This window comes from Engystomops pustulosus, chromosome 8 (genome assembly GCF_040894005.1).
Source record: "Engystomops pustulosus chromosome 8, aEngPut4.maternal, whole genome shotgun sequence".
Taxonomy (NCBI): Eukaryota; Metazoa; Chordata; class Amphibia; order Anura; family Leptodactylidae; genus Engystomops; species Engystomops pustulosus.
The window spans coordinates 71,333,207-71,351,541 of NC_092418.1; the positions used below are offsets into that span (position 1 = coordinate 71,333,207).

The 18,335-nt window shown below is 40.8% G+C and overlaps 2 protein-coding genes and 1 pseudogene across 5 annotated transcripts in view; 2 read left to right on the plus strand and 1 right to left on the minus strand.

Annotated features, from left to right (window-relative positions):
* The window catches only part of CYP20A1 (cytochrome P450 family 20 subfamily A member 1), an 18,780-nt gene extending 14,619 nt beyond the window's left edge, over nt 1–4,161 (minus strand). The window contains exon 1 of the mRNA XM_072121138.1: nt 3,978–4,161. Coding sequence (XP_071977239.1) covers nt 3,978–4,049 — 72 coding nt within the window. The 5' untranslated portion in view covers nt 4,050–4,161. The remainder of the gene's footprint in view (nt 1–3,977) is intronic.
* On the plus strand, nt 3,478–16,847 carry LOC140075358 (alpha-aspartyl dipeptidase). 4 transcript variants are annotated; one of them, XM_072121143.1, is made up of 9 exons: nt 3,478–3,498; nt 8,668–8,811; nt 10,819–10,907; nt 11,018–11,092; nt 12,419–12,498; nt 14,108–14,281; nt 14,384–14,443; nt 14,790–14,872; nt 16,738–16,847. In XM_072121143.1, the coding sequence occupies exons 2-9, from the start codon at nt 8,711–8,713 to the stop codon at nt 16,796–16,798; spliced, it is 723 nt and encodes a 240-aa protein (XP_071977244.1). In that variant the 5' UTR covers nt 3,478–3,498; nt 8,668–8,710; the 3' UTR covers nt 16,799–16,847. The 4 variants fall into 4 exon arrangements, with proteins under 4 accessions (XP_071977244.1, XP_071977240.1, XP_071977243.1 ...); XM_072121139.1 differs by lacking the exon at nt 3,478–3,498 and adding an exon at nt 4,059–4,187; XM_072121142.1 differs by lacking the exon at nt 3,478–3,498 and adding an exon at nt 4,116–4,191.
* On the plus strand, nt 5,296–7,255 carry LOC140074609 (transketolase-like protein 2; annotated as a pseudogene).
* Nucleotides 16,848–18,335: the final 1,488 nt, after the last annotated feature.

Below are 18,335 nucleotides of genomic sequence, written 5' to 3' on the forward strand. Positions count from 1 at the left end.
CTCTCTGGTACCAGAACTTGACATATTTCTTATGCTGCAACAAGGTCCCCCCATTCCACCTATTTGTTTTAGTAATCAGATAAGAGAACAACTTAAAGGGATATTCTCATCTGGACATTCACATTAAATTTAATTCATCTGCCATACATACACATTTTTCAATTGCATATTAGGGTGCATTCATATGCGGTGCTACTGTTGCGGCCCGATCAGCATATGTGTTTTCAGTGAAACCCATGCGATCAGTAGGCAGTAATACAACCAATACAAGACACTGAGTGCTAGTTATCAGATATGTTTCACTGGATACACATATGGGATACGGCCAAGCCCATGCCCGGGCGCTGCTGATGCAGTGTAAACACAACAATAGTGTCATGTGTACACTCCCTTATTTAAAAAAAAATCTAACTGGATTTAGTGTCCATTAACACAAGACAGCTGTAGGAAATGCAGTTACTCTTCAACTATTCAAAATGCAAAAATAATTTTTTTCTTTACGCAATCACTCCAGCAGAGGTGGTTGTATCCAAGGACAGCTGTTCTCCATTTCTAAGGGACCATATGAATACATCTATAGGAAATGATCTTAAAAAAAGTACATTTTTTATTGAAGAAATGTATGTGTACGGCAGGTTTCTTCTTAAAACAGCTTTCCAGATGCTGTACTTCATTTTGGTGGTAAATATTGGCTGATTGGCTGAAGTTTTGCATTTATTTATAAAAAATATATATATATATATATATATATATATATATATATATATATATATATATAATGAATTTTTGAAAAAAATCTGCCATTTTCAAAATTCAAAAATCATTAAGATTTACCAAATTACCTAAATAAGTTGCTGAATAACATTTCCCATATGTCTACTTTACATTTTCATAATATTTGAAATGTCTGGATACCGTATATACTGAAGTATAAGCCAAGTTTTCCAACACAAAAAATGTGCTGAAAAACGTCACCTCGGCGCCCCCCAGGGATCGTGATGTCAGCTGCTCGGCACACACAATGATGTCAGCGAGCTGCTGACATCACAATCCCTGCGACGGACCGTGCTGGGACACGTAGCCGATGCTGGAGCATCGATATGCGTCGGAAGGCGAGTACAGTGTTTGCTTTTTTTCCTAAAGGAGTAGTATTACAAGCAGGGCAGGCTGTATACTATGGCAGGAGGGGCAGGCAGGCTGTATACTACTGGGGCTGGCTATATACTGGGAGGCTGTGACCAATGCATTTCCCACCCTCGAGTCAATAGTTTTTTCCGTTTTTGTGTTAAAATTAGGGGTCTCCGCTTATACTAGGGTCGGCTTATAATTGAGTATATACAGTAATTTATTTTGATGCCATGCGGCTTACAACTTGAATATTGGTTTTAAGTATTTTCAGAATTGACTATTTTGGAACATATTTTTACATATTTAACATCAAAACCCCCTATGTAATCAACCCATCTGCACCCCTCAAACTATCAGAAACAGCTTTTAGGAAGATTGTTAACCCATTGAGATGTTTGAAATTTAGAATGGGCAAATTTTGTCGATTATACGGTCATTTATCGCCAAAATTTACACATTTCCAAAAGATAAAAAGAAAAACCCATCTTAACATTTGTTATGCAATTTCTCCCCACATGTGACTGTTACTTGTTTTATGGGCGCACAGTGAGATGCAGAAGGGAAGGAGCGCCCTGCAGCTGCCAGGATTCTAGTTTCCTCATTGGCGCCTTTTGTAGGCTACAAAATTTTAGCTTTTCTGTTATTGGGGCCATATGATGGGATTTTTTTTGCTTTCTCCAGTGTTACCATTTTGGGGTTGGTATCACCTATTGTTGAAAATGTAGGAACTTTTTTTTTAGGGCAGGAGTAGAAAATCATTAATTCTGTACTGGACTTTTTTTTTTCCTTTGGGTGTTCACCGAATAGCCTAATATTCATGTTATCTTTATTCTATGGGTCGATACGATTACGATTTTTGCATTGCCGTCTTCCAAGTGGCATAACATTTTTGGTTATTTTGCAACAGTATCATTCTTCTTCCACAGTGCTTCCCCCTGCCTCTGTCTCATACAATGGGAGGCGGGGGGAGTGTTTCTACAGTGTAACAGCCTATGAAGCTACAGCACAGGGAGGCTCTGGTAATGCCCCCCAGAGCCTGTCTAGTTCATTTGCATAATTGTAAAAGCTGATTTTAGAAGTAAGAAGGCAGCAAATAACAAATATAAGACGATTACCACAGTCATGGTGCTGGATCTACTGTATGAGTAAGTGTCCCTGGTTTATCATACTTGATTTTTTGGTTTATTTCCTTTAAAGGTGTTAAAGGGGTTGTATCAAGTATAATTGTTGTCCCCTATTCACAAGATAGGATCCCCATCAATCAAATTGTTATCCCCAATGAACAGGTACATATACTTAGTACAGGTACATATTTTCTTCAGAGGGAATCAGTCAGAGGTTTTGACCATAAGAAGCTTCGGACAGCATCAGGGAGCAGACCTGGAGAAATGTGTAACAATACCTTTGTTTATGTTGTTAATAGTGATGGGACTGAAAAAAGTGAAGTTATTATCCAGCTCTGCAGCTCTTATGAGGGCTCTGGGCGGTCTTTCAGCCTGAAGAGATTTCTGCTCTCTGCACTGTGCTGAGTAGGAGCTCTATCATGATTTTGGATGAATACTTACAGCAGTTACTCAGAGCAGAGGGGAGGGGCTGTGGAGCAGTTCATTGCAAAGGGAAGTAAGATCTTCAGCCTGAAATATCCTAATAGAGCACTTGCAGGAGCTGCAATCCTGGATTAAAAATTCTCTTTTCACAGTTCAGCTGCTACTCACTACACATAAAGATATGGTTACATCCTTTACCTAGCACTGTCTACTGTTAATTATGGTCAAAAGTGATCATGGATTCTATTTTGGCTGGTCAGTGTTTGCACAAATAGTACTAAAATACAAGAGAAATATGTCTATAACTTAATCTCCATGAAAACCATGGTGTGTATGAGCCAACAGAAATTAAAGTATCCACATGCCATCTGTTGAATCAGCAGATAGCACACGACTGCAAAAACATATACGTACATTAATTTATTGTAAGTCACTTCAACCAGGGTACAACAAACAAATAATGAGATAATATTCTGAATAAGTAAAAGTTATATAATAGAGTTATATATATATTTTAAAAAAAAACAAAACAAAAAAAACTGTGCACAATCTGCTCGCTGCCGATATCTGATCTGAGAGCCGCTAGGCTAAAGTGCTATTTCATAACCTATTTGTAAGAATCGTTACTTTTCAACCATAATCTGTCTTTTCACCTGACATAATCTAATCTGGATTGTAAATTAATGCTACAGTCATTGCAAACTCTTAATGGGATAGTTTATACTATCTACTCTAAACCACCTGCAGACGGTAGGGAGTGTTCACACGTGCAGCTTTTCAGATGCAGTTTCTAAAGCCAAAAGCAAATTGTGGGTAATAACGGGTGAGTAAATATCACTGAGAGAAGCTGCTCCTCCAGCAGGGAACAGTCACTGTACACAGGGGGTTTATACAGCATGTGAATGGGATTTGTACACATTCCATCAACTATAAAGAATTGCAGGTTACACTACGGCTTAGGACCAGTTCACACCTGCATTGGACCCTTCAGTTACACTCTGCGTTTTGGGATAGCCTAATGGATACAATAAACATGTTCTCCATAGACTCATATGGAAAAATAGTGGAATGTAAAGATGGAGGTTGCTCCACCATTTCTTCTTCCATTCATAATGAGTAGTTCCAGTGATGTGCTGCTGGGAGAATGTATACAATGATACAGAAGGACAGTGCTGGCAGTGTAACACCCTGAGCGCAGGTAAGTGGCCCCAGGCTGACATGGAGACATCCACTTCCTGATGGATGGGATTGGTGCAGCACACAGGAGGCAGACCCCTGATCCCCCCCACACACAGCCATTACCGGGTACAGGTAGAGCACTGCTCCCACCAGGATCAGGAGAAAGGTGATGGCGAAGATCGCGAAGTCCAGCATCCTCCGCCCTGCTCCCGGCACTCACTGTACGGCCTATGTGTCAGGCAGCCACTCGGCCATCGGCTCCACCCCCTGGCAGCCACGAGCAATCGATCTCTCATCCCCGGAAGCTTCGTGGAAGCCTGAGTCTAGTGACACGTGGGTAATACTGCGCCGCTGCCCTGTGTGTGCCTGAGGCGGAGCTGCCCAGGGGCCACTAGTCTCACACTGCTACGTCCTTCCTGGGTCAATAGGGCACCTCATAGAGATTGCATCCTTGTGTTTTATCTTTAAAGTATTTTTTTTCATAGTTTTGAATCATGTAGGTAACAAATGGTTGTATGTGGATTAGAAGAGCTACTTAAGGCAATTGTTCCACAATTTTATGTTTTTCTTTTTTGAAAGTGTTGCAGCCTCTTCGCCGTTTAACCGGTGCACCACCGCCCCTTCTGCATGTTACAGCATGTGATTGAGGTGATATCATGAAGTGTCATAAATCAGGCAGCCAACAATTATCTATTCAGATCTGCTACAGAAATGCAGGGGTACATTCACACGCGGTATGTGTTTTGAAACGCAACCAAAGCGCAACATGTGAACGCGCCCTTTGTTATCCATATGTTAGTTTGTTGTTGCAGATCCACAAAAAAACGGAAAGGAAAATGGAAGGCCATGTAGCTGTAATACCTAATATGTCCAAATTTATAGCTTGTGCAATGCACCCCCTCCTCCGTATTTGCTCACACCTCCTTATCCTGAAGTTATCTGTACACGTTGCAGATATAGCCCAGCAGTAATCCTATAGCCACCCCAAAAGCGTCAGTAACCAACTGCAGTCGTCTCTCATATAATGCACCAGCTTCTGGCTGCATTAAATAGGCCACAGCCTGAAACTGGAGCCGCTGCCCAGTGTGGTCACCACTCCACCTCTTTATACTCTATAGAGACCGGAGAAAGGTTCTTTCTTGTTTTCATAACTTTCCTTATTTTCACTCTAAAAAATTAAAGCCTATACAACCCATAGTATATTCTTATATTTAGACTTCAGATTTTGGGTGCCATGCAACTGCCCTTAAGGTGCCAGTATAGTGGAATCATTTTAGAAAGAACCTTGTTTTGAAAACTTCACCTTCAAGAAAATGTAAAGTGAATATTTTGACCCAATAACCTTTAAGCCTTCCCATTGTGCCATGACTGTTCTGAGCTGTGGTTAAATAAGAGATAACGGAGCACTGCACAGGTTCCAGGGCACAGCTGCCTACTCACCATCCTCCTTCTCAGCATGGACACCTACCAGAAGCCCAAGTACCTGCAGGGCCCCCGGGTTGTGGCCAATAGCCTCAGGATCCACTCCATCCGGCAACATGTGCCTCCAACTCTGGGCATCCCACATCCTGCTACAGTGCTGACGAAATCTTGTCTGTTCTCTTCTTTCACACCGTGCAATATGATGCAGCTGACCCGGGCAATTGGGCAAAGGCTAGTTACATCAAGGAATCTGATCTACTTAACCTAAGGAAGATTGACTGTGACCTGGAGGGACACCCTACACCTAAATTACCACTTGTGGACGTGGCCACTGGCTCCTTAGGGCAAGGTCTGGTGGCGTCTTGTGCCATGGCTTACAATGGGAAGAAGTTTGACAAAGCCAGCTACTGCATGTGTTGTCTTCTGGGTGATGGAGAATCCTCTGAGGGAGAGGTGTGGGAAGCAATGGCGTTTGCATCTCATTATAAGCTGGATAACCTGGTGGCAATCTTTGATGTCAATCGCTGGGACAGAGAAAGGCGACTCCTCTCCAGCATCAGACTGACATCTACAGGAAGAAATGTGATGCCTTTGGGTGGAACACTTATATTGTAGATGGGCATAATGTACAGGAGTTGTACTGTGCCCTAGGGCAGGCTGCCAATGTGAAGGACAAGCCCACCGCAATCATTGCTAAAACCTACAAAGGAAAAGGCCTTACTGGTGTCGAAAATCAAGATAACTGGCATGGGAAGCCAATGCCTAAAGACAAGATGGAGTCCATCATTAATTAGATCCAGGGTCCTATCCAGACCAATAATCCAGTGACCCCTTCAGCCCCAGTAAGAGATGCTCCAGAGTTTAGCATTACTGACATTAATGCCAACCCCACTAATCTACAAACTAGGTGACAATATTGCAACACATGAAGCCTATGGAGTTGTTGCCCTTGACAGCAAAACCAAAAATTCCACATTATCTAAGATCTTCAAGAATTAACATCCTGACTGTTTTATTGAGTGCTTTATTTGAGTGCTTTATTTGAGTGAGCAGAACATGGTCAGTGTTGCTATGGGCTGTTCTACCTGCAACCGCACAGTGGCTTTTGTAAGCACATTTGCAGCTTTCCTCAGAAGAGCTTATGACCAGATCTGCATGGGTGCCATCTCTCAGTCCAACGTGAACCTGTGTGGCTCTCACTGTGGAGTCTCTATTGGTAAGGACGGTCCCTCTCAGATGGCTTTGGAATATCTCGCCATGTTCCGTGCTGTTCCATCTTGTACAGTCTTCTACCCCAGTGATGGGGTTTTCACAGAGTATGCAGTTGCTATAGCCGCTAATGTCCCAGGCATCTGTTTTATCAGCCGTCCGGATACCACAATAATCTATTCTTATGAAGAAAAGTTTGAAATTGGTCAAGCAAAGATTGTAAGTCAGAGCGATACGGACAGGGTGACTGTGATTGGCGCTGGTGTCACTTTACATGAGGTGTTAGTAGCAGCAGATAAACTCACCAAACGAGGTATTAACAACCATGTGATTTACCCCTTTACCATCAAGCCTCTGGATGCAGCCACCATCATATCAAGTGGTAGAGCTACTGGTGGCCATATTATCACTGTGGAGGACCACTACAAAGAAGGTGGTATTAAGAGGGTGTGTCTGCAGCCGTTGTAGGAGAACCTAAATTCATTGTTCAGAGCCTTGCTGTCAGTGGTGTACCTCGTAGCGGGAAACCTACAGAGATATTGGAAATGTTTGTCATCAGTGTGAAATGTATTGTGGAAGCTGTGAAATCCACTTTTGCAAATGAATCAGAGATCAGACATAGAGCATCTTGTCCGTCCAGCTGCCTGAACATAGCGTGTGTACCTTGGCCCCACCATAACATATCTGCTACCTCAGTGTAACTATCCTGACTTTTCTACACTTCCATGTGACACTAGGTGGTTTTTAGAGTTATTTTCCATGATTCCATGTGTTGGTCTTGTCCTGTTTTCCCCCAAGCACTTAATAAAGAGGAAACTGACTTAAATAAGAGAAAAAAAACAGCGCACAGACTCTAGAGGCCCAAAAAGACCATCAGTAGAGAGAACTGTTTGATTCACACACAAACAAGCATTGGCAGCTCCCACAGACTTACTGTATCTTCTATCCAGACACCTTTATTACTCACCTCTGTCTCTGGTTAAAACATTTCCCTGGAATCAGAAGATGGAAATTTGTGCCTACAATGTGTCCGCCATGTTGCTCTCATTTGGAATAGAGTGAGCAAGAAACCTGGACTGCTATTGACTTGAACTATAGTGACAAATCTAGCTTTTTTTTTGGGTTCCAATGTAGAGCCTTTGCTGTGGCGCGACACATTGCTGGTGTGATGATCTAAGGAACCATCACATACAACAGTCAGTTAGCCCTAGTAGCGTTATGAGGGACACTGACAGCTCAGTGATATGTGCAGGACGTGCTGTTGCCACGTGTGTTGCCTTTCATGGCTGGACTGGCAACTTGCATTTTTCAGGCGGATAATGCTCACCCACACCAAAAAGATTCCCTGATGTGCCTTTCTTGGTCTGTGCAGTTTGCCAGACTTATTGCCTAATTAGTATTTTTGCCCTACTTGGACAACATACACGTGAGCATGATCTACAGGCCAACTGATACGAATGAGGGCAAATGTGCTGCAGAATACCATATGGAAGCGGCATGCCTCCATGCCCAACTATACGCTGGAGATCAAAATTTATGATCACTCGATATTTTCGGAAATAATGTCATCTACATTCGTCGAAATTTGATTGTTTGTTTGTTTTGTAAGGGATACACCATGCCACGAGAAATGTTAATTTTACAAAATTACCAAAGTAAATAAACATAAAACCTTTATTTTGCAAAAACAATCATAATTGGGTTAAGTTGTCCATTGTGTTCCTGAATTATGATGTCTTTTTTTATAATGTGGTCTTTTGTTGGGAGTTTCTTCTTTTCCAAAGGGATTATGACTCCCACTCACTTGGGGTAAAAATAAGAAAATGATTGTAAAACATATAATACAGCACTATAAGTGAGAAATACAATATTATTAGGTACCATAAGTAATCCATAGACTAGGGCTATGAATAAAACATTTGAGGGTAAAAGACCTGTATCTTTTTCAATCACATTCAGTCTTACGCTATGTATTGTTTTAAAGTAAAGTATAGTTATTAACCTTTAGTCTGTACGCCACATATCATTGAATTGTTAGTTAGATAAGCAGAATCTAGTCTAATAAAGTTCAGGGGGAAAAAAAAGCAGAAAAAAAGGAAACTTGTGCGGAAGATGTACTTGCAGATGTCAGCTATTATGAAGCGTTAGTCACAGAACTTTAACCTCTTACTTCTTTCTCCAGAGCTTATATTCAGTGCAGCTTTTCTGGCTGATACGTTCCATTAATGATGACTCTGAAGCGGCTGCTGCTTGTCTCCAATTCCACGTTGCATGGAGGGGGTTATCTGGAGCACTGCCAGGACCAGATCCAGAAGTTTCTAGGAGAGTAAGTTAATAACACATCTGCTGATTGCTACTGACGGTCTGACAACTCCTAGAATGTGTATGGTTCATATTCAGCATCATTTTTAGGGCTTATTCATATGGCCGTCTGCCGGGACAGCAATAGCGGCGCAGTCGGGATACAGTGCCACACATGTATGGCACCGATCCGGGCCGCACACCGCAAAAAGATAGAGCATGCTCCATCTTTTGGCGAGTGTGCGGCCGTGTGCCGCTATTCTCTATGGGGGGAGGAGGGGCCACCTCCTCCTCCTCTCCAGCACACAGCGGTATGCTGCGTGTGAATGTACCCTTATACACATGTATTTTTTAACCAATTGTGTGCTATGCATTATTTCTTTAAATAGCAGAAATTACGGTACATCTAGAGTCTAACACGTTTTTCACGCGCATATTCTGCGCATGATTTTGCCGTGCAGAACTTGCACTGCACTCTGAGCCAGACGTTTTCAGACTAACATTTTTTTTCCACGCACACACACACATATTTTTTAACGTGCGTTTAAATCTCAGCATGCTTTTGCAAGTCACGCACGTGAAAAATTCATCATACAAGTCTATTGAGATGCATCAAAAACACATTGCAGTCTGAGACGCACGTAAGTCAAATGCAAGTGCAATGCGTTTTTCACACATCAATTGCCATAGAAAAGATAGACCTCTGTCCCGAGTCCTTTTCACGCACGTTATCTGGGCGTGAAAAACGCATTGAAATTGCATTGAAAATTGATTGAACTTTTCACTGACCAAACCCTGATAGCACCCTGATTGCACCCTGATCTGCAACGCAAGTGTGAAAGGGGCCTTACTGTACTAGTGTTTACAAATGTATCACACATCAATTCTGCAATTCCATTACCAACAAATGTGCCGGTTTAACAGATTAGACCTGGTTGTCATAATAATAATTATTCTTATTTACAAAGCACCAACATAATCTGGAATAGAGAATGTACAGACCAGGTACACAGAAACTGTAACTTGTCTAAAAAGGATTTTTTTTAGTAGTAGGGCTTTGACAACAAGTTAAAAAAAATACTAATAAATCCAGGTTGCAAAAGTTTTATTAGATTTTATGAACACATTAAAGGCCTGTTTAAAATATGTTCATAATTAAAAGAAAAAAAATTAACATTTTAAATTCTTTAAGAGATATGACATAATGTCATGATCAAAGGAGGAACAACCTCTTGCTCTGTGTAAATTGAATGTCAGGTTGTATATGTGAACTTTGACACAACTAATCCCTGTTGACGGCTGAAGAGAAGCTGAATATAAGGCCCCTTTCACACTTGCGTTGCAGGTCACGTCAGAGTCTGATCAGGGTTAGATCAGGATTTGGTCAGTGAAAAACATTTTTCATCAGAGTTCAATCAGTTTTCAGTCAGTTTGTTCAGTGTTTTACACACACGTTTTGAATGAATTTCAATGCATTTTCACGCCCATATAACACCCGCGAAAGGACACAGGACTGAGGTTTATCTTTTCTATGGCAATTGATCAGTGAAAAACGCATTGCACTTGCAATGGACTTGCATGTGTCTTAGAGTGCGATGCGTTTTTGATGCATCTCCATAGACTTGTATGGTGCGTTTTTCATGCGTCCTTGACTTAAAAAAGTATAGCATGCTGAGATTTAAACGCGCGTTTAAAAAACGCACGTATGTGCTTCACGAAGAATACGAGTCTGAAAAAAAACATTGATTACAATGTGTCACAGTGCAATGCAAGTTCTGTCAAAAGCATGCGCAGAACACGCACGTGAAAAACGCAAGTGTGAAAGGTACACTGTTGACTGCCCCAGTCCTGCCGAATTTATTGAAGTAGCGGTGTACATGCTCAGTTGCTTTCTATTCATACCCACGGACCCATTCTTGTCACTGGTTGTGGGATCCTATTGGAATATTCCTATAATCTTGTACCTTTACTTAATAAAATGTCAAAAATGGTTAAGTTCTGTAAAGTAAATACAGATTTTGTTTTTCTTAAGGCAAGTGAAAAGGGTCCTTTTTATTCCATATGCACTCCATGACAGGGATGAATATGCTAAAACTGCAAGGCAAAAGTTTGAGAGTTTGGGTAAGTTAACGCTTCACAGTTGTCCATATTTCCATCCACTGTCGTCATGTTATTTTGCTTTCCATTCTTTGTAATAACGGAAGTTGTGAATTGTGAATTTTTTCTTTCAGGGTACGCATTAGACAGCATACATGAAGCTGCTGATCCTGTAGACGCAGTACTGAAATCAGAGGCCATATTTATTGGTAATTCTTTGGTGTTACCTTGTTATTAGGACACATACCATAATCAAAATATAACATGAGAAAGTTTTTTATGAAGCCATCCACCCCTTTTTTTCTCACCGTTTTATTATTGATGACTTATTAATAAGATAAGATATTTTTGGCAAATAAAAATGATTCAAGTGATTATTTTTAGTTATGTTTTCATGTTATTAGGGAACAGAGAACCAATGTCACAGGGGACTATTAAAGGAGATCTACCCAGGGGCGTAACTACAGTGGTAGCAGCCATAGCAGCCACTATGGGGCCCACAGTGTCAGGGGGCCCCGTCATCCAAGCTAACACTAAATAATGAAGGATGTGCACCATTATATACATATTTTGCTGGACATTGTACAGCATAGTATGTATATAACATATAAGTGATGTATATATGCTGTACGTCTGTATATGGCACTCTATGTGGGTGTACAGTATATGTTTTATATGTTGTATGTATAAGTGTGTGTGTATGAGTGAAGAACTGTATTTTTATGTATATAAATGTGTGTGTGTGTGTGTATTTTAAAGTGGGAAGGGGGGAGCCCATTCAGATGTCTGCTATGGGGTCCTGTCTTTCCTAGTTATGCCCCTGGATGTACCTTTTGAAAATGGTAATTCTGACTCAAACATACCTGTACATAGGTGTAGGTAAGCTGATGCTGGAGGTTGTCTTGTTTAGGCACAGAAATCATTAGTTTTGTGCAAAAATCGATTTATAAAATATACTAATGACCCTTTGGCACTCCTGTGTTTCTCACACAGGACGTTTGGCGCTTGGTCATTAGCATAACTATTCATGCGCCTAGAGTCGGTGACGTCACCAAACTCTAGGGAGTACTGGCACATGCGCACGGGGATGGGCAGAGCTACTCACCGCACCAGCCCGTGGGTGCAGTGAAACATCATGTTACCTGGCTCCAGGCACATGGCTTTCTATTCGAGCTGCAATATGGTCTGGTGAGGAAGTAGGGGGCAGTGTTGCATTGTTTGCGCTGCTGGGATGTACGGCTGCTCGAGCACCGGCAGCCAGCGCTTCAACAAGAAAATTACCAAATGTTTTTTTTGGTGTTTTTTTGAGGAAGTAAATCAGTCTCTACAAGCGTCATAGACACTTGTAGAGGCGTTATAGCGACCTCTGCCTACCTCTATGTACAGGTATGTTGGGTCAGAAAGACCATTTTCATATGTTAGATTTCCTTTAATGTTCTAGAATCTCACCTAACTGCATAGAAGTCTACATTATTACTTCTATCTCCATGTAAGTCATTGATAACTAAACATTGTTCTCCTTTTCCTTACTGTAGGGGGTGGTAACACGTTTCGGCTGCTAAAAGCCTTGTACGATAATAATTTGATACCTGTCATCAGAAAAAAAGTGGTTGAGGTAATATGTTAGTGGATAAAGTAAAACTTTAGGGTGCTTCCGTCTTGAGCATGAATGGCATATCCATAGGATTTTAATACTCATATCCTGTTGATATAACATGTGATGGTTAAATATGGCAATACCCCTTTAACAGGAGCCTGTTAGCAGTTTTTACCATGGAAAACTTGCAGGCAGTGTAACATAGCTGGACTAGCTGTTTATTTTAGTAGTATTAGGACTGTGAAAAGTTATCTCAGAAATCTCTTCAGACTGAAAGACCCACCCAGAGTACTTGCAGGAGGTTCACCCATTGGGAAAGACCAAACATTAAATTACTCTCAATAAAATGTGTATGACCTGACTTCAAGGGTTAAACTCCCTAATAACCCACCTGAATAAAGGAGTGTGTGCTGAGATGTACATTGGGGAGGTGACTTGCAGCTGACCATGGGTATAGAATTGTATGATTCCTGAGTCTCATTCATGAAGTTATTACATTGTACAGATTATTGGGGAGTTTGAAGTCGGGTAATACACATTTGATTGAGAGTAATTTGGGTATATATGAAGTTGTTATTGCACTTGCACTTTATTTTTATGTCCGGCTATACCTGAATGCTGCATCCTAAGCACTTTCTTCATATTCTATTCTTTTATCATTGAAAGTAAAATTTGATTTGTCTGATTATTTGGTAGTTCCCCCTGCTTCTTTGGTTTCCAAACATTACAAAAAACATGAGAGTGACAAACCCCATTATGATGCCACTGGAAGACGGGATAGACTCAGCAGGTGATATAGTCATTGGGGTCAGGAACACTCCAGTCAAAGCAAATTCATTGAATAATACAAGGTGTCGGGCCTGAAGGGAGGAGCAGGACTCAATTTCACTGTATTCCTAGAACCTAGAGTCCTGCTTCTCCATTCAGGCCCTGCACAAGGTATATGTCGATAAGCTGTAACTGGAGTGTTTCTGTAAGAATGTAGTGTTGCGGGAAAAGCTACCGGAGGTATTATATGGAAAGAAACGTCCAGCATGATAAACCAGGCACTGTGACTGCTGTAATCTTTTTATATTTGTTCAACTACTCAAATCAACTTTTACAATTATGCTAAGAAGGGCTCTGGAGGGGGTGAAACCACAGTCCATCCGTGCTGTAGCTTCACAGGATATTACACAGTCACCATCTCCCACCTGCTCAGCACTACCCCCTCCCTCTTGTAATATTACCGTTATCAGAGCCCCCCTGTGCTGCTGATTCATAGACTGTTACTGTGTGTAAGGACAGCTTTCCCGAGTTTACACCATAAAGGAAGAAAGAAGGGGGTGCTGAGGGGAAGACAGTGTAACATCCTGTGAAGCTGCACAGTTGTCCTTTGCCCCTCCCCAAACACAGCTAGAATATATAGTAAAATACTAACTGCATTGTAAATACCTTTCACTTAGGTGACCTTTACACACTAGGGCCATAACCTGGGTACACCACAAGGCTAGGTCCAGAAGATGTTTGTGGGGGTTGTGCTCTTGTGAATGTAGCCTGAGCTGTATAAACCATATTCTTTTACTTGTATGCTGTACAGGCGTTTTATTTTATTAGTCAGTTACATCGTTTCTTGCTATATTTACAGGATGGGATCCCTTATATAGGTTCCAGTGCTGGCACCAACGTTGCTACAATCAGCATCTGTACCACCAATGATATGCCAATTGTGTACCCACCCTCTCTGCAGGCTCTTGGGCTGGTACCATTCAATATAAATCCTCATTACCTGGATCCAGATGTCAACAGCAAACACATGGGTGTATGTTTATTTTACTATCCCTAAAAATTGTTCCATCATGTTCTAGTATTGATGAATGTTGGTAAATAATTATGTCATGGAATTATTTTTTATTATATCTAGGAGACCCGGGAACAGCGCATAAGGCAGTATCATGAAGAACTAGATACGCCTCCAGTGCTTGTATGTAAAGATGACATGAGATTCATTTTTATTATAATGCATATGTTCATCAATTTAATCTTTGTGTATATATATATATATATATATATATATATATATATATATGGGGGCCAGACTAACACTAGTCAGTTGTATTTTTAGTGCACTTCTTATTCCCCTATAGTAGTAATAGTAATAAGGTATGTGATGTAGTGAAAACAAAACCCGCTAGATCAAATATGTTGTAAATGTCTATAGTTGGGTTTTATATTTTTCCTAGCCTCTTACACTTCATGACACTTTATAGTATCAGGTCATTGTGAACCAAAATGTAGTTTTGTCCAGCACTTGTGTTGTGTATTTTCAGGCTCTTCGAGAGGGTTGCATGTTATTAGTGGAGGGAGATAAAGCCACACTGCTTGGGGTAACTAAAGCTCGGCTGTTTTTGAGGTAATGTTCAAACAAAGTTTATACATGTTAAAATATCAAAAGATGTAAATCTTATTTATTCAGGCAAAGTTTTTAAACTGCTCATTGGAAATATAGTCAGATGAATGAAGTCAGTAGCATTGTAGGTACAAACACATTATAGTCATAGAATGATGGGCGCATGGCTTCTGCCTACATTAAATTTGTGTCTTAGGCCGGCGCCACACAGGGCGCTTTGTCTGCGCTTGCAAACGCAAACAAAGTCGCGGCCACCGGGGTGGGCCTCGGCCCGATCGCATCGGCGTTTCTATGGAAACGCCTGCGATCGGGAACGAGCCGCCGGTGTTTCGCATTAAATTAACGCAAAACACCGGCGGCTCGTTCCCGATCGCAGGCGTTTCCATAGAACCGCCGAGGCCCGCCCCGGTGGGCGCGACTTTGTTTGCGTTTGCAAGCGCAGACAAAGCGCCCTGTGTGGCGCCGGCCTTAGCCTTGGCATACATGGCCAAGTTTACAGACAAGGTCAGTCTGACTGATGGATTTAAAGTTATCATGGATGCTAAATTTACAGAGTGGTCATTCTGAAGAAGTAAAAACCATTTTAAATTGGCTAGTTTTATTTGCATTATAAAAGGTTTTATTCCACACCCAGAATCAATAATTTGTGCGGATTCTAATAGTGCATTCACGCATGTGCCTAATTACATTGCTGTTAACACTGCATTTCACTTCCTCCTCCTCTTATCTGTGTGCAGGACGAGCACGGTGACATCATCATACCGCGCCCCTGCTCCCTGCAATGTAGTCAGCTGCTTGGAGCAGGTGGCGCAAGTTAATGACATCACTGGGTCTACTGCTCTCTGTAATGGAGCAGGGATGTCAAAGCCCCCTGTTTCACTGCAGTACTCACCTCACCGTAGGATGCACACAGGAACATTTTTTTTTAATAACATCAAATTGAAGAAATGTTTACATATGGCAGATTAATGAAACTGAATGTGAGTGCCCAGACAAGAACACCCGTTGAAGTGTAAGCAGCTATATCCCAATGTTAACACAGCTGATATGCATTTTTCTTCATTGCTGGAAATGTAATCAGCTGTGTTAACATTGGGACACAGCTGCTTACACTTCAGCAATGAAGACAAACACTTTTAAAGTGTCTGCATTTTGACACATTTGCCAGAACGCCACGTGTGAATGCACCACACTGTTTTTCTACTGTGCAGATGCCCTGATCAGTTCAAACCTGGTTCAACTGAACTTGCCTGACTAGTTGTGTGCAGTTCAGCTGTACTGGTTTGGGGCTGGCGAGTCTTATCAACACTGTTTTTTTTGGTATTTTTTTTAGTGAAGAGGTCAGAATTTATTTAAACTGTCAGGGTGCTGCCACACGTTCAGTTTTTCAAATGCTGTTTTTGAAGCCAAAAGCAGGTGTGGATGATAATGGGTGAGAACATATAATTGAGAGAAGCTGCTCCTTCTCTATTTTCACTCCACTCCTGGTTTGGGCATGAAAAACTGCATCTGAAAAACTGAACGTGTGATCCCACCCTCAGACTACTTGTGTGATGGCATGTTTAGAGTCAAAACACACATGCGATGGGGCCGTGGCATGTCCCTATTAATTTCTATGGAAACACATACAATCGGTAACTAGCGCCCGGTGTAGTGTATTGTCTAACCACATGCGTGTTACCTGTTTCCATGCATTTTTCTTCATTGCTGGAAGTGTAGCGGTAAAAATGTTAACGCAGCTGCTTACATTTCCCAAAATTAAGAAAAATTCTGTCAAACCAGCCAAATGCACATTAACATGTAAAAACACATGCGCTTAAAAAGTGTGACAGCATCCTAAAAGTCTACGCTATCATCTTCTATTACAGAGGAAAATCTCCAACAGAACACGAGCCTGAACAAGACTTCAGTTTCCTCCTGAACCAATAGTTAATGAATGTGACAATAAATGGCTTCTACTGCAATTTTGTGAAATACATTCTACCTTCACAAATGTCTCATTATTTTATTGTCTTTTAGCTACGAATATACACATAAAAGGGGGGATTTATCATACCTTGGAACATCATGTGGCAGCATAGGATTATACCCCTCCTGATATATTCGGCTGTGCGCAGGCACTGGGCATGAAGGTGACATGAGAGGTTAACGCAATTTATGGCTGTACTCAATAAATTGTGATTATGTTAAAGCTTGTATGCCAAAAATCTAGTGTACAAGCCTTAGTATAGTTAAACACTATCTTTGTACTCAAGTTGTAATGCTTCATACACATGGATCTGGAACCTGGGTCACACCTAGCTGTGGTAAATGCAGGCAGCATCTTAAAAGAAATTCTGTAGTCTGCTCCAAGACATTCCTTATACGAGACTGAGCTCTTCTGATGAACCTGATTATCCCTCGTACAGATACTATTCTATCTGATCACACATGGGACAGAAGGTTATAGCCAGCTTGTTTGCAAGAGACCTGCAAATACTAACAAGTTTTAATGAAAATGAAAACAAAACAGAAATAAAATGGTAACAAACCCAAGTCTTATGACGTTTTCAGTCTACAGAACTTAGACAGTTATTCCAGAACTCGTCAGAGACGGCTAAAAATGAAACTCTTTTCTTTTCCATATACGGTACATTAAAAAAAAAAAAAAACATAAAAAATGAGCACACATACAAATATTGCAAGCGTTATCCAAAGTTTTATTCCATCTGCTCCCAAGTTATCATATTTACAAAACTTAATTCAAATATAGTCTATACAAAATATTAAACTGTTACATTGTACAAATCTCTAGAAAAGTGCAAAACATTTTAAAAACAACCACAACCACCCTGTACATAACATAGAGCTGATATACACACACACAATCCTTTCAGCGCCATTACTGTACATGCAGTCTGGTGATATGCACATGGTCAGTATCCCAATGTCACCGAGAGGAGAACATGATCTCAAACATAAAAATATTGCACAAAATTTCAATTCAAGCCAGAAATAAAAAGTATATTATTCAGAAAGGCAGATGTTTAATATGAAATACTTGTCTGCACAAAATCCTGAGAAATATTTATGCGGAGTAAAGAAAAGCTGCAAAATTAGAGTTTATTAAAAGTTCCATAAAACTAAATGAGATCTCGGCCTCTTTTACTCCAGTCACAAATATTACTTCATATACAAATGATTAAAAAAAAATGATAAAGGTGGTAATAATTACTGGTCAGTCCCTCGAGCAGCAGAGCTGTGTTCTGTATTCTTTGCAGATGACAAACTCCGCTCCGCTGCATCTTCAAGAACATAACACAATATAAATGACAAAACTAATATGTGTAAGCCAAGCCTGTAAAGACATGGAATGAGGGAGAAAACCCCTGGAAGACGTGAATGTTTCATTAGTTAAAAAATCTAAAATAGTTTTGTGAGTGAAAAAAAACTATATTACATGTAAGAAAAAGATCACCTACTCTTA

Bases quoted from the DNA above. Each gene is read 5' to 3' on its own strand.
- LOC140075358 (XM_072121143.1), top strand. From the start codon at position 8,711: ATGATGACTCTGAAGCGGCTGCTGCTTGTCTCCAATTCCACGTTGCAT. The intron at 14,444-14,789 runs GTATGTAAAGAT...GTGTATTTTCAG, and splicing joins TAGATACGCCTCCAGTGCTT to GCTCTTCGAGAGGGTTGCAT. The intron at 14,873-16,737 runs GTAATGTTCAAA...CTTCTATTACAG, and splicing joins AAAGCTCGGCTGTTTTTGAG to AGGAAAATCTCCAACAGAAC.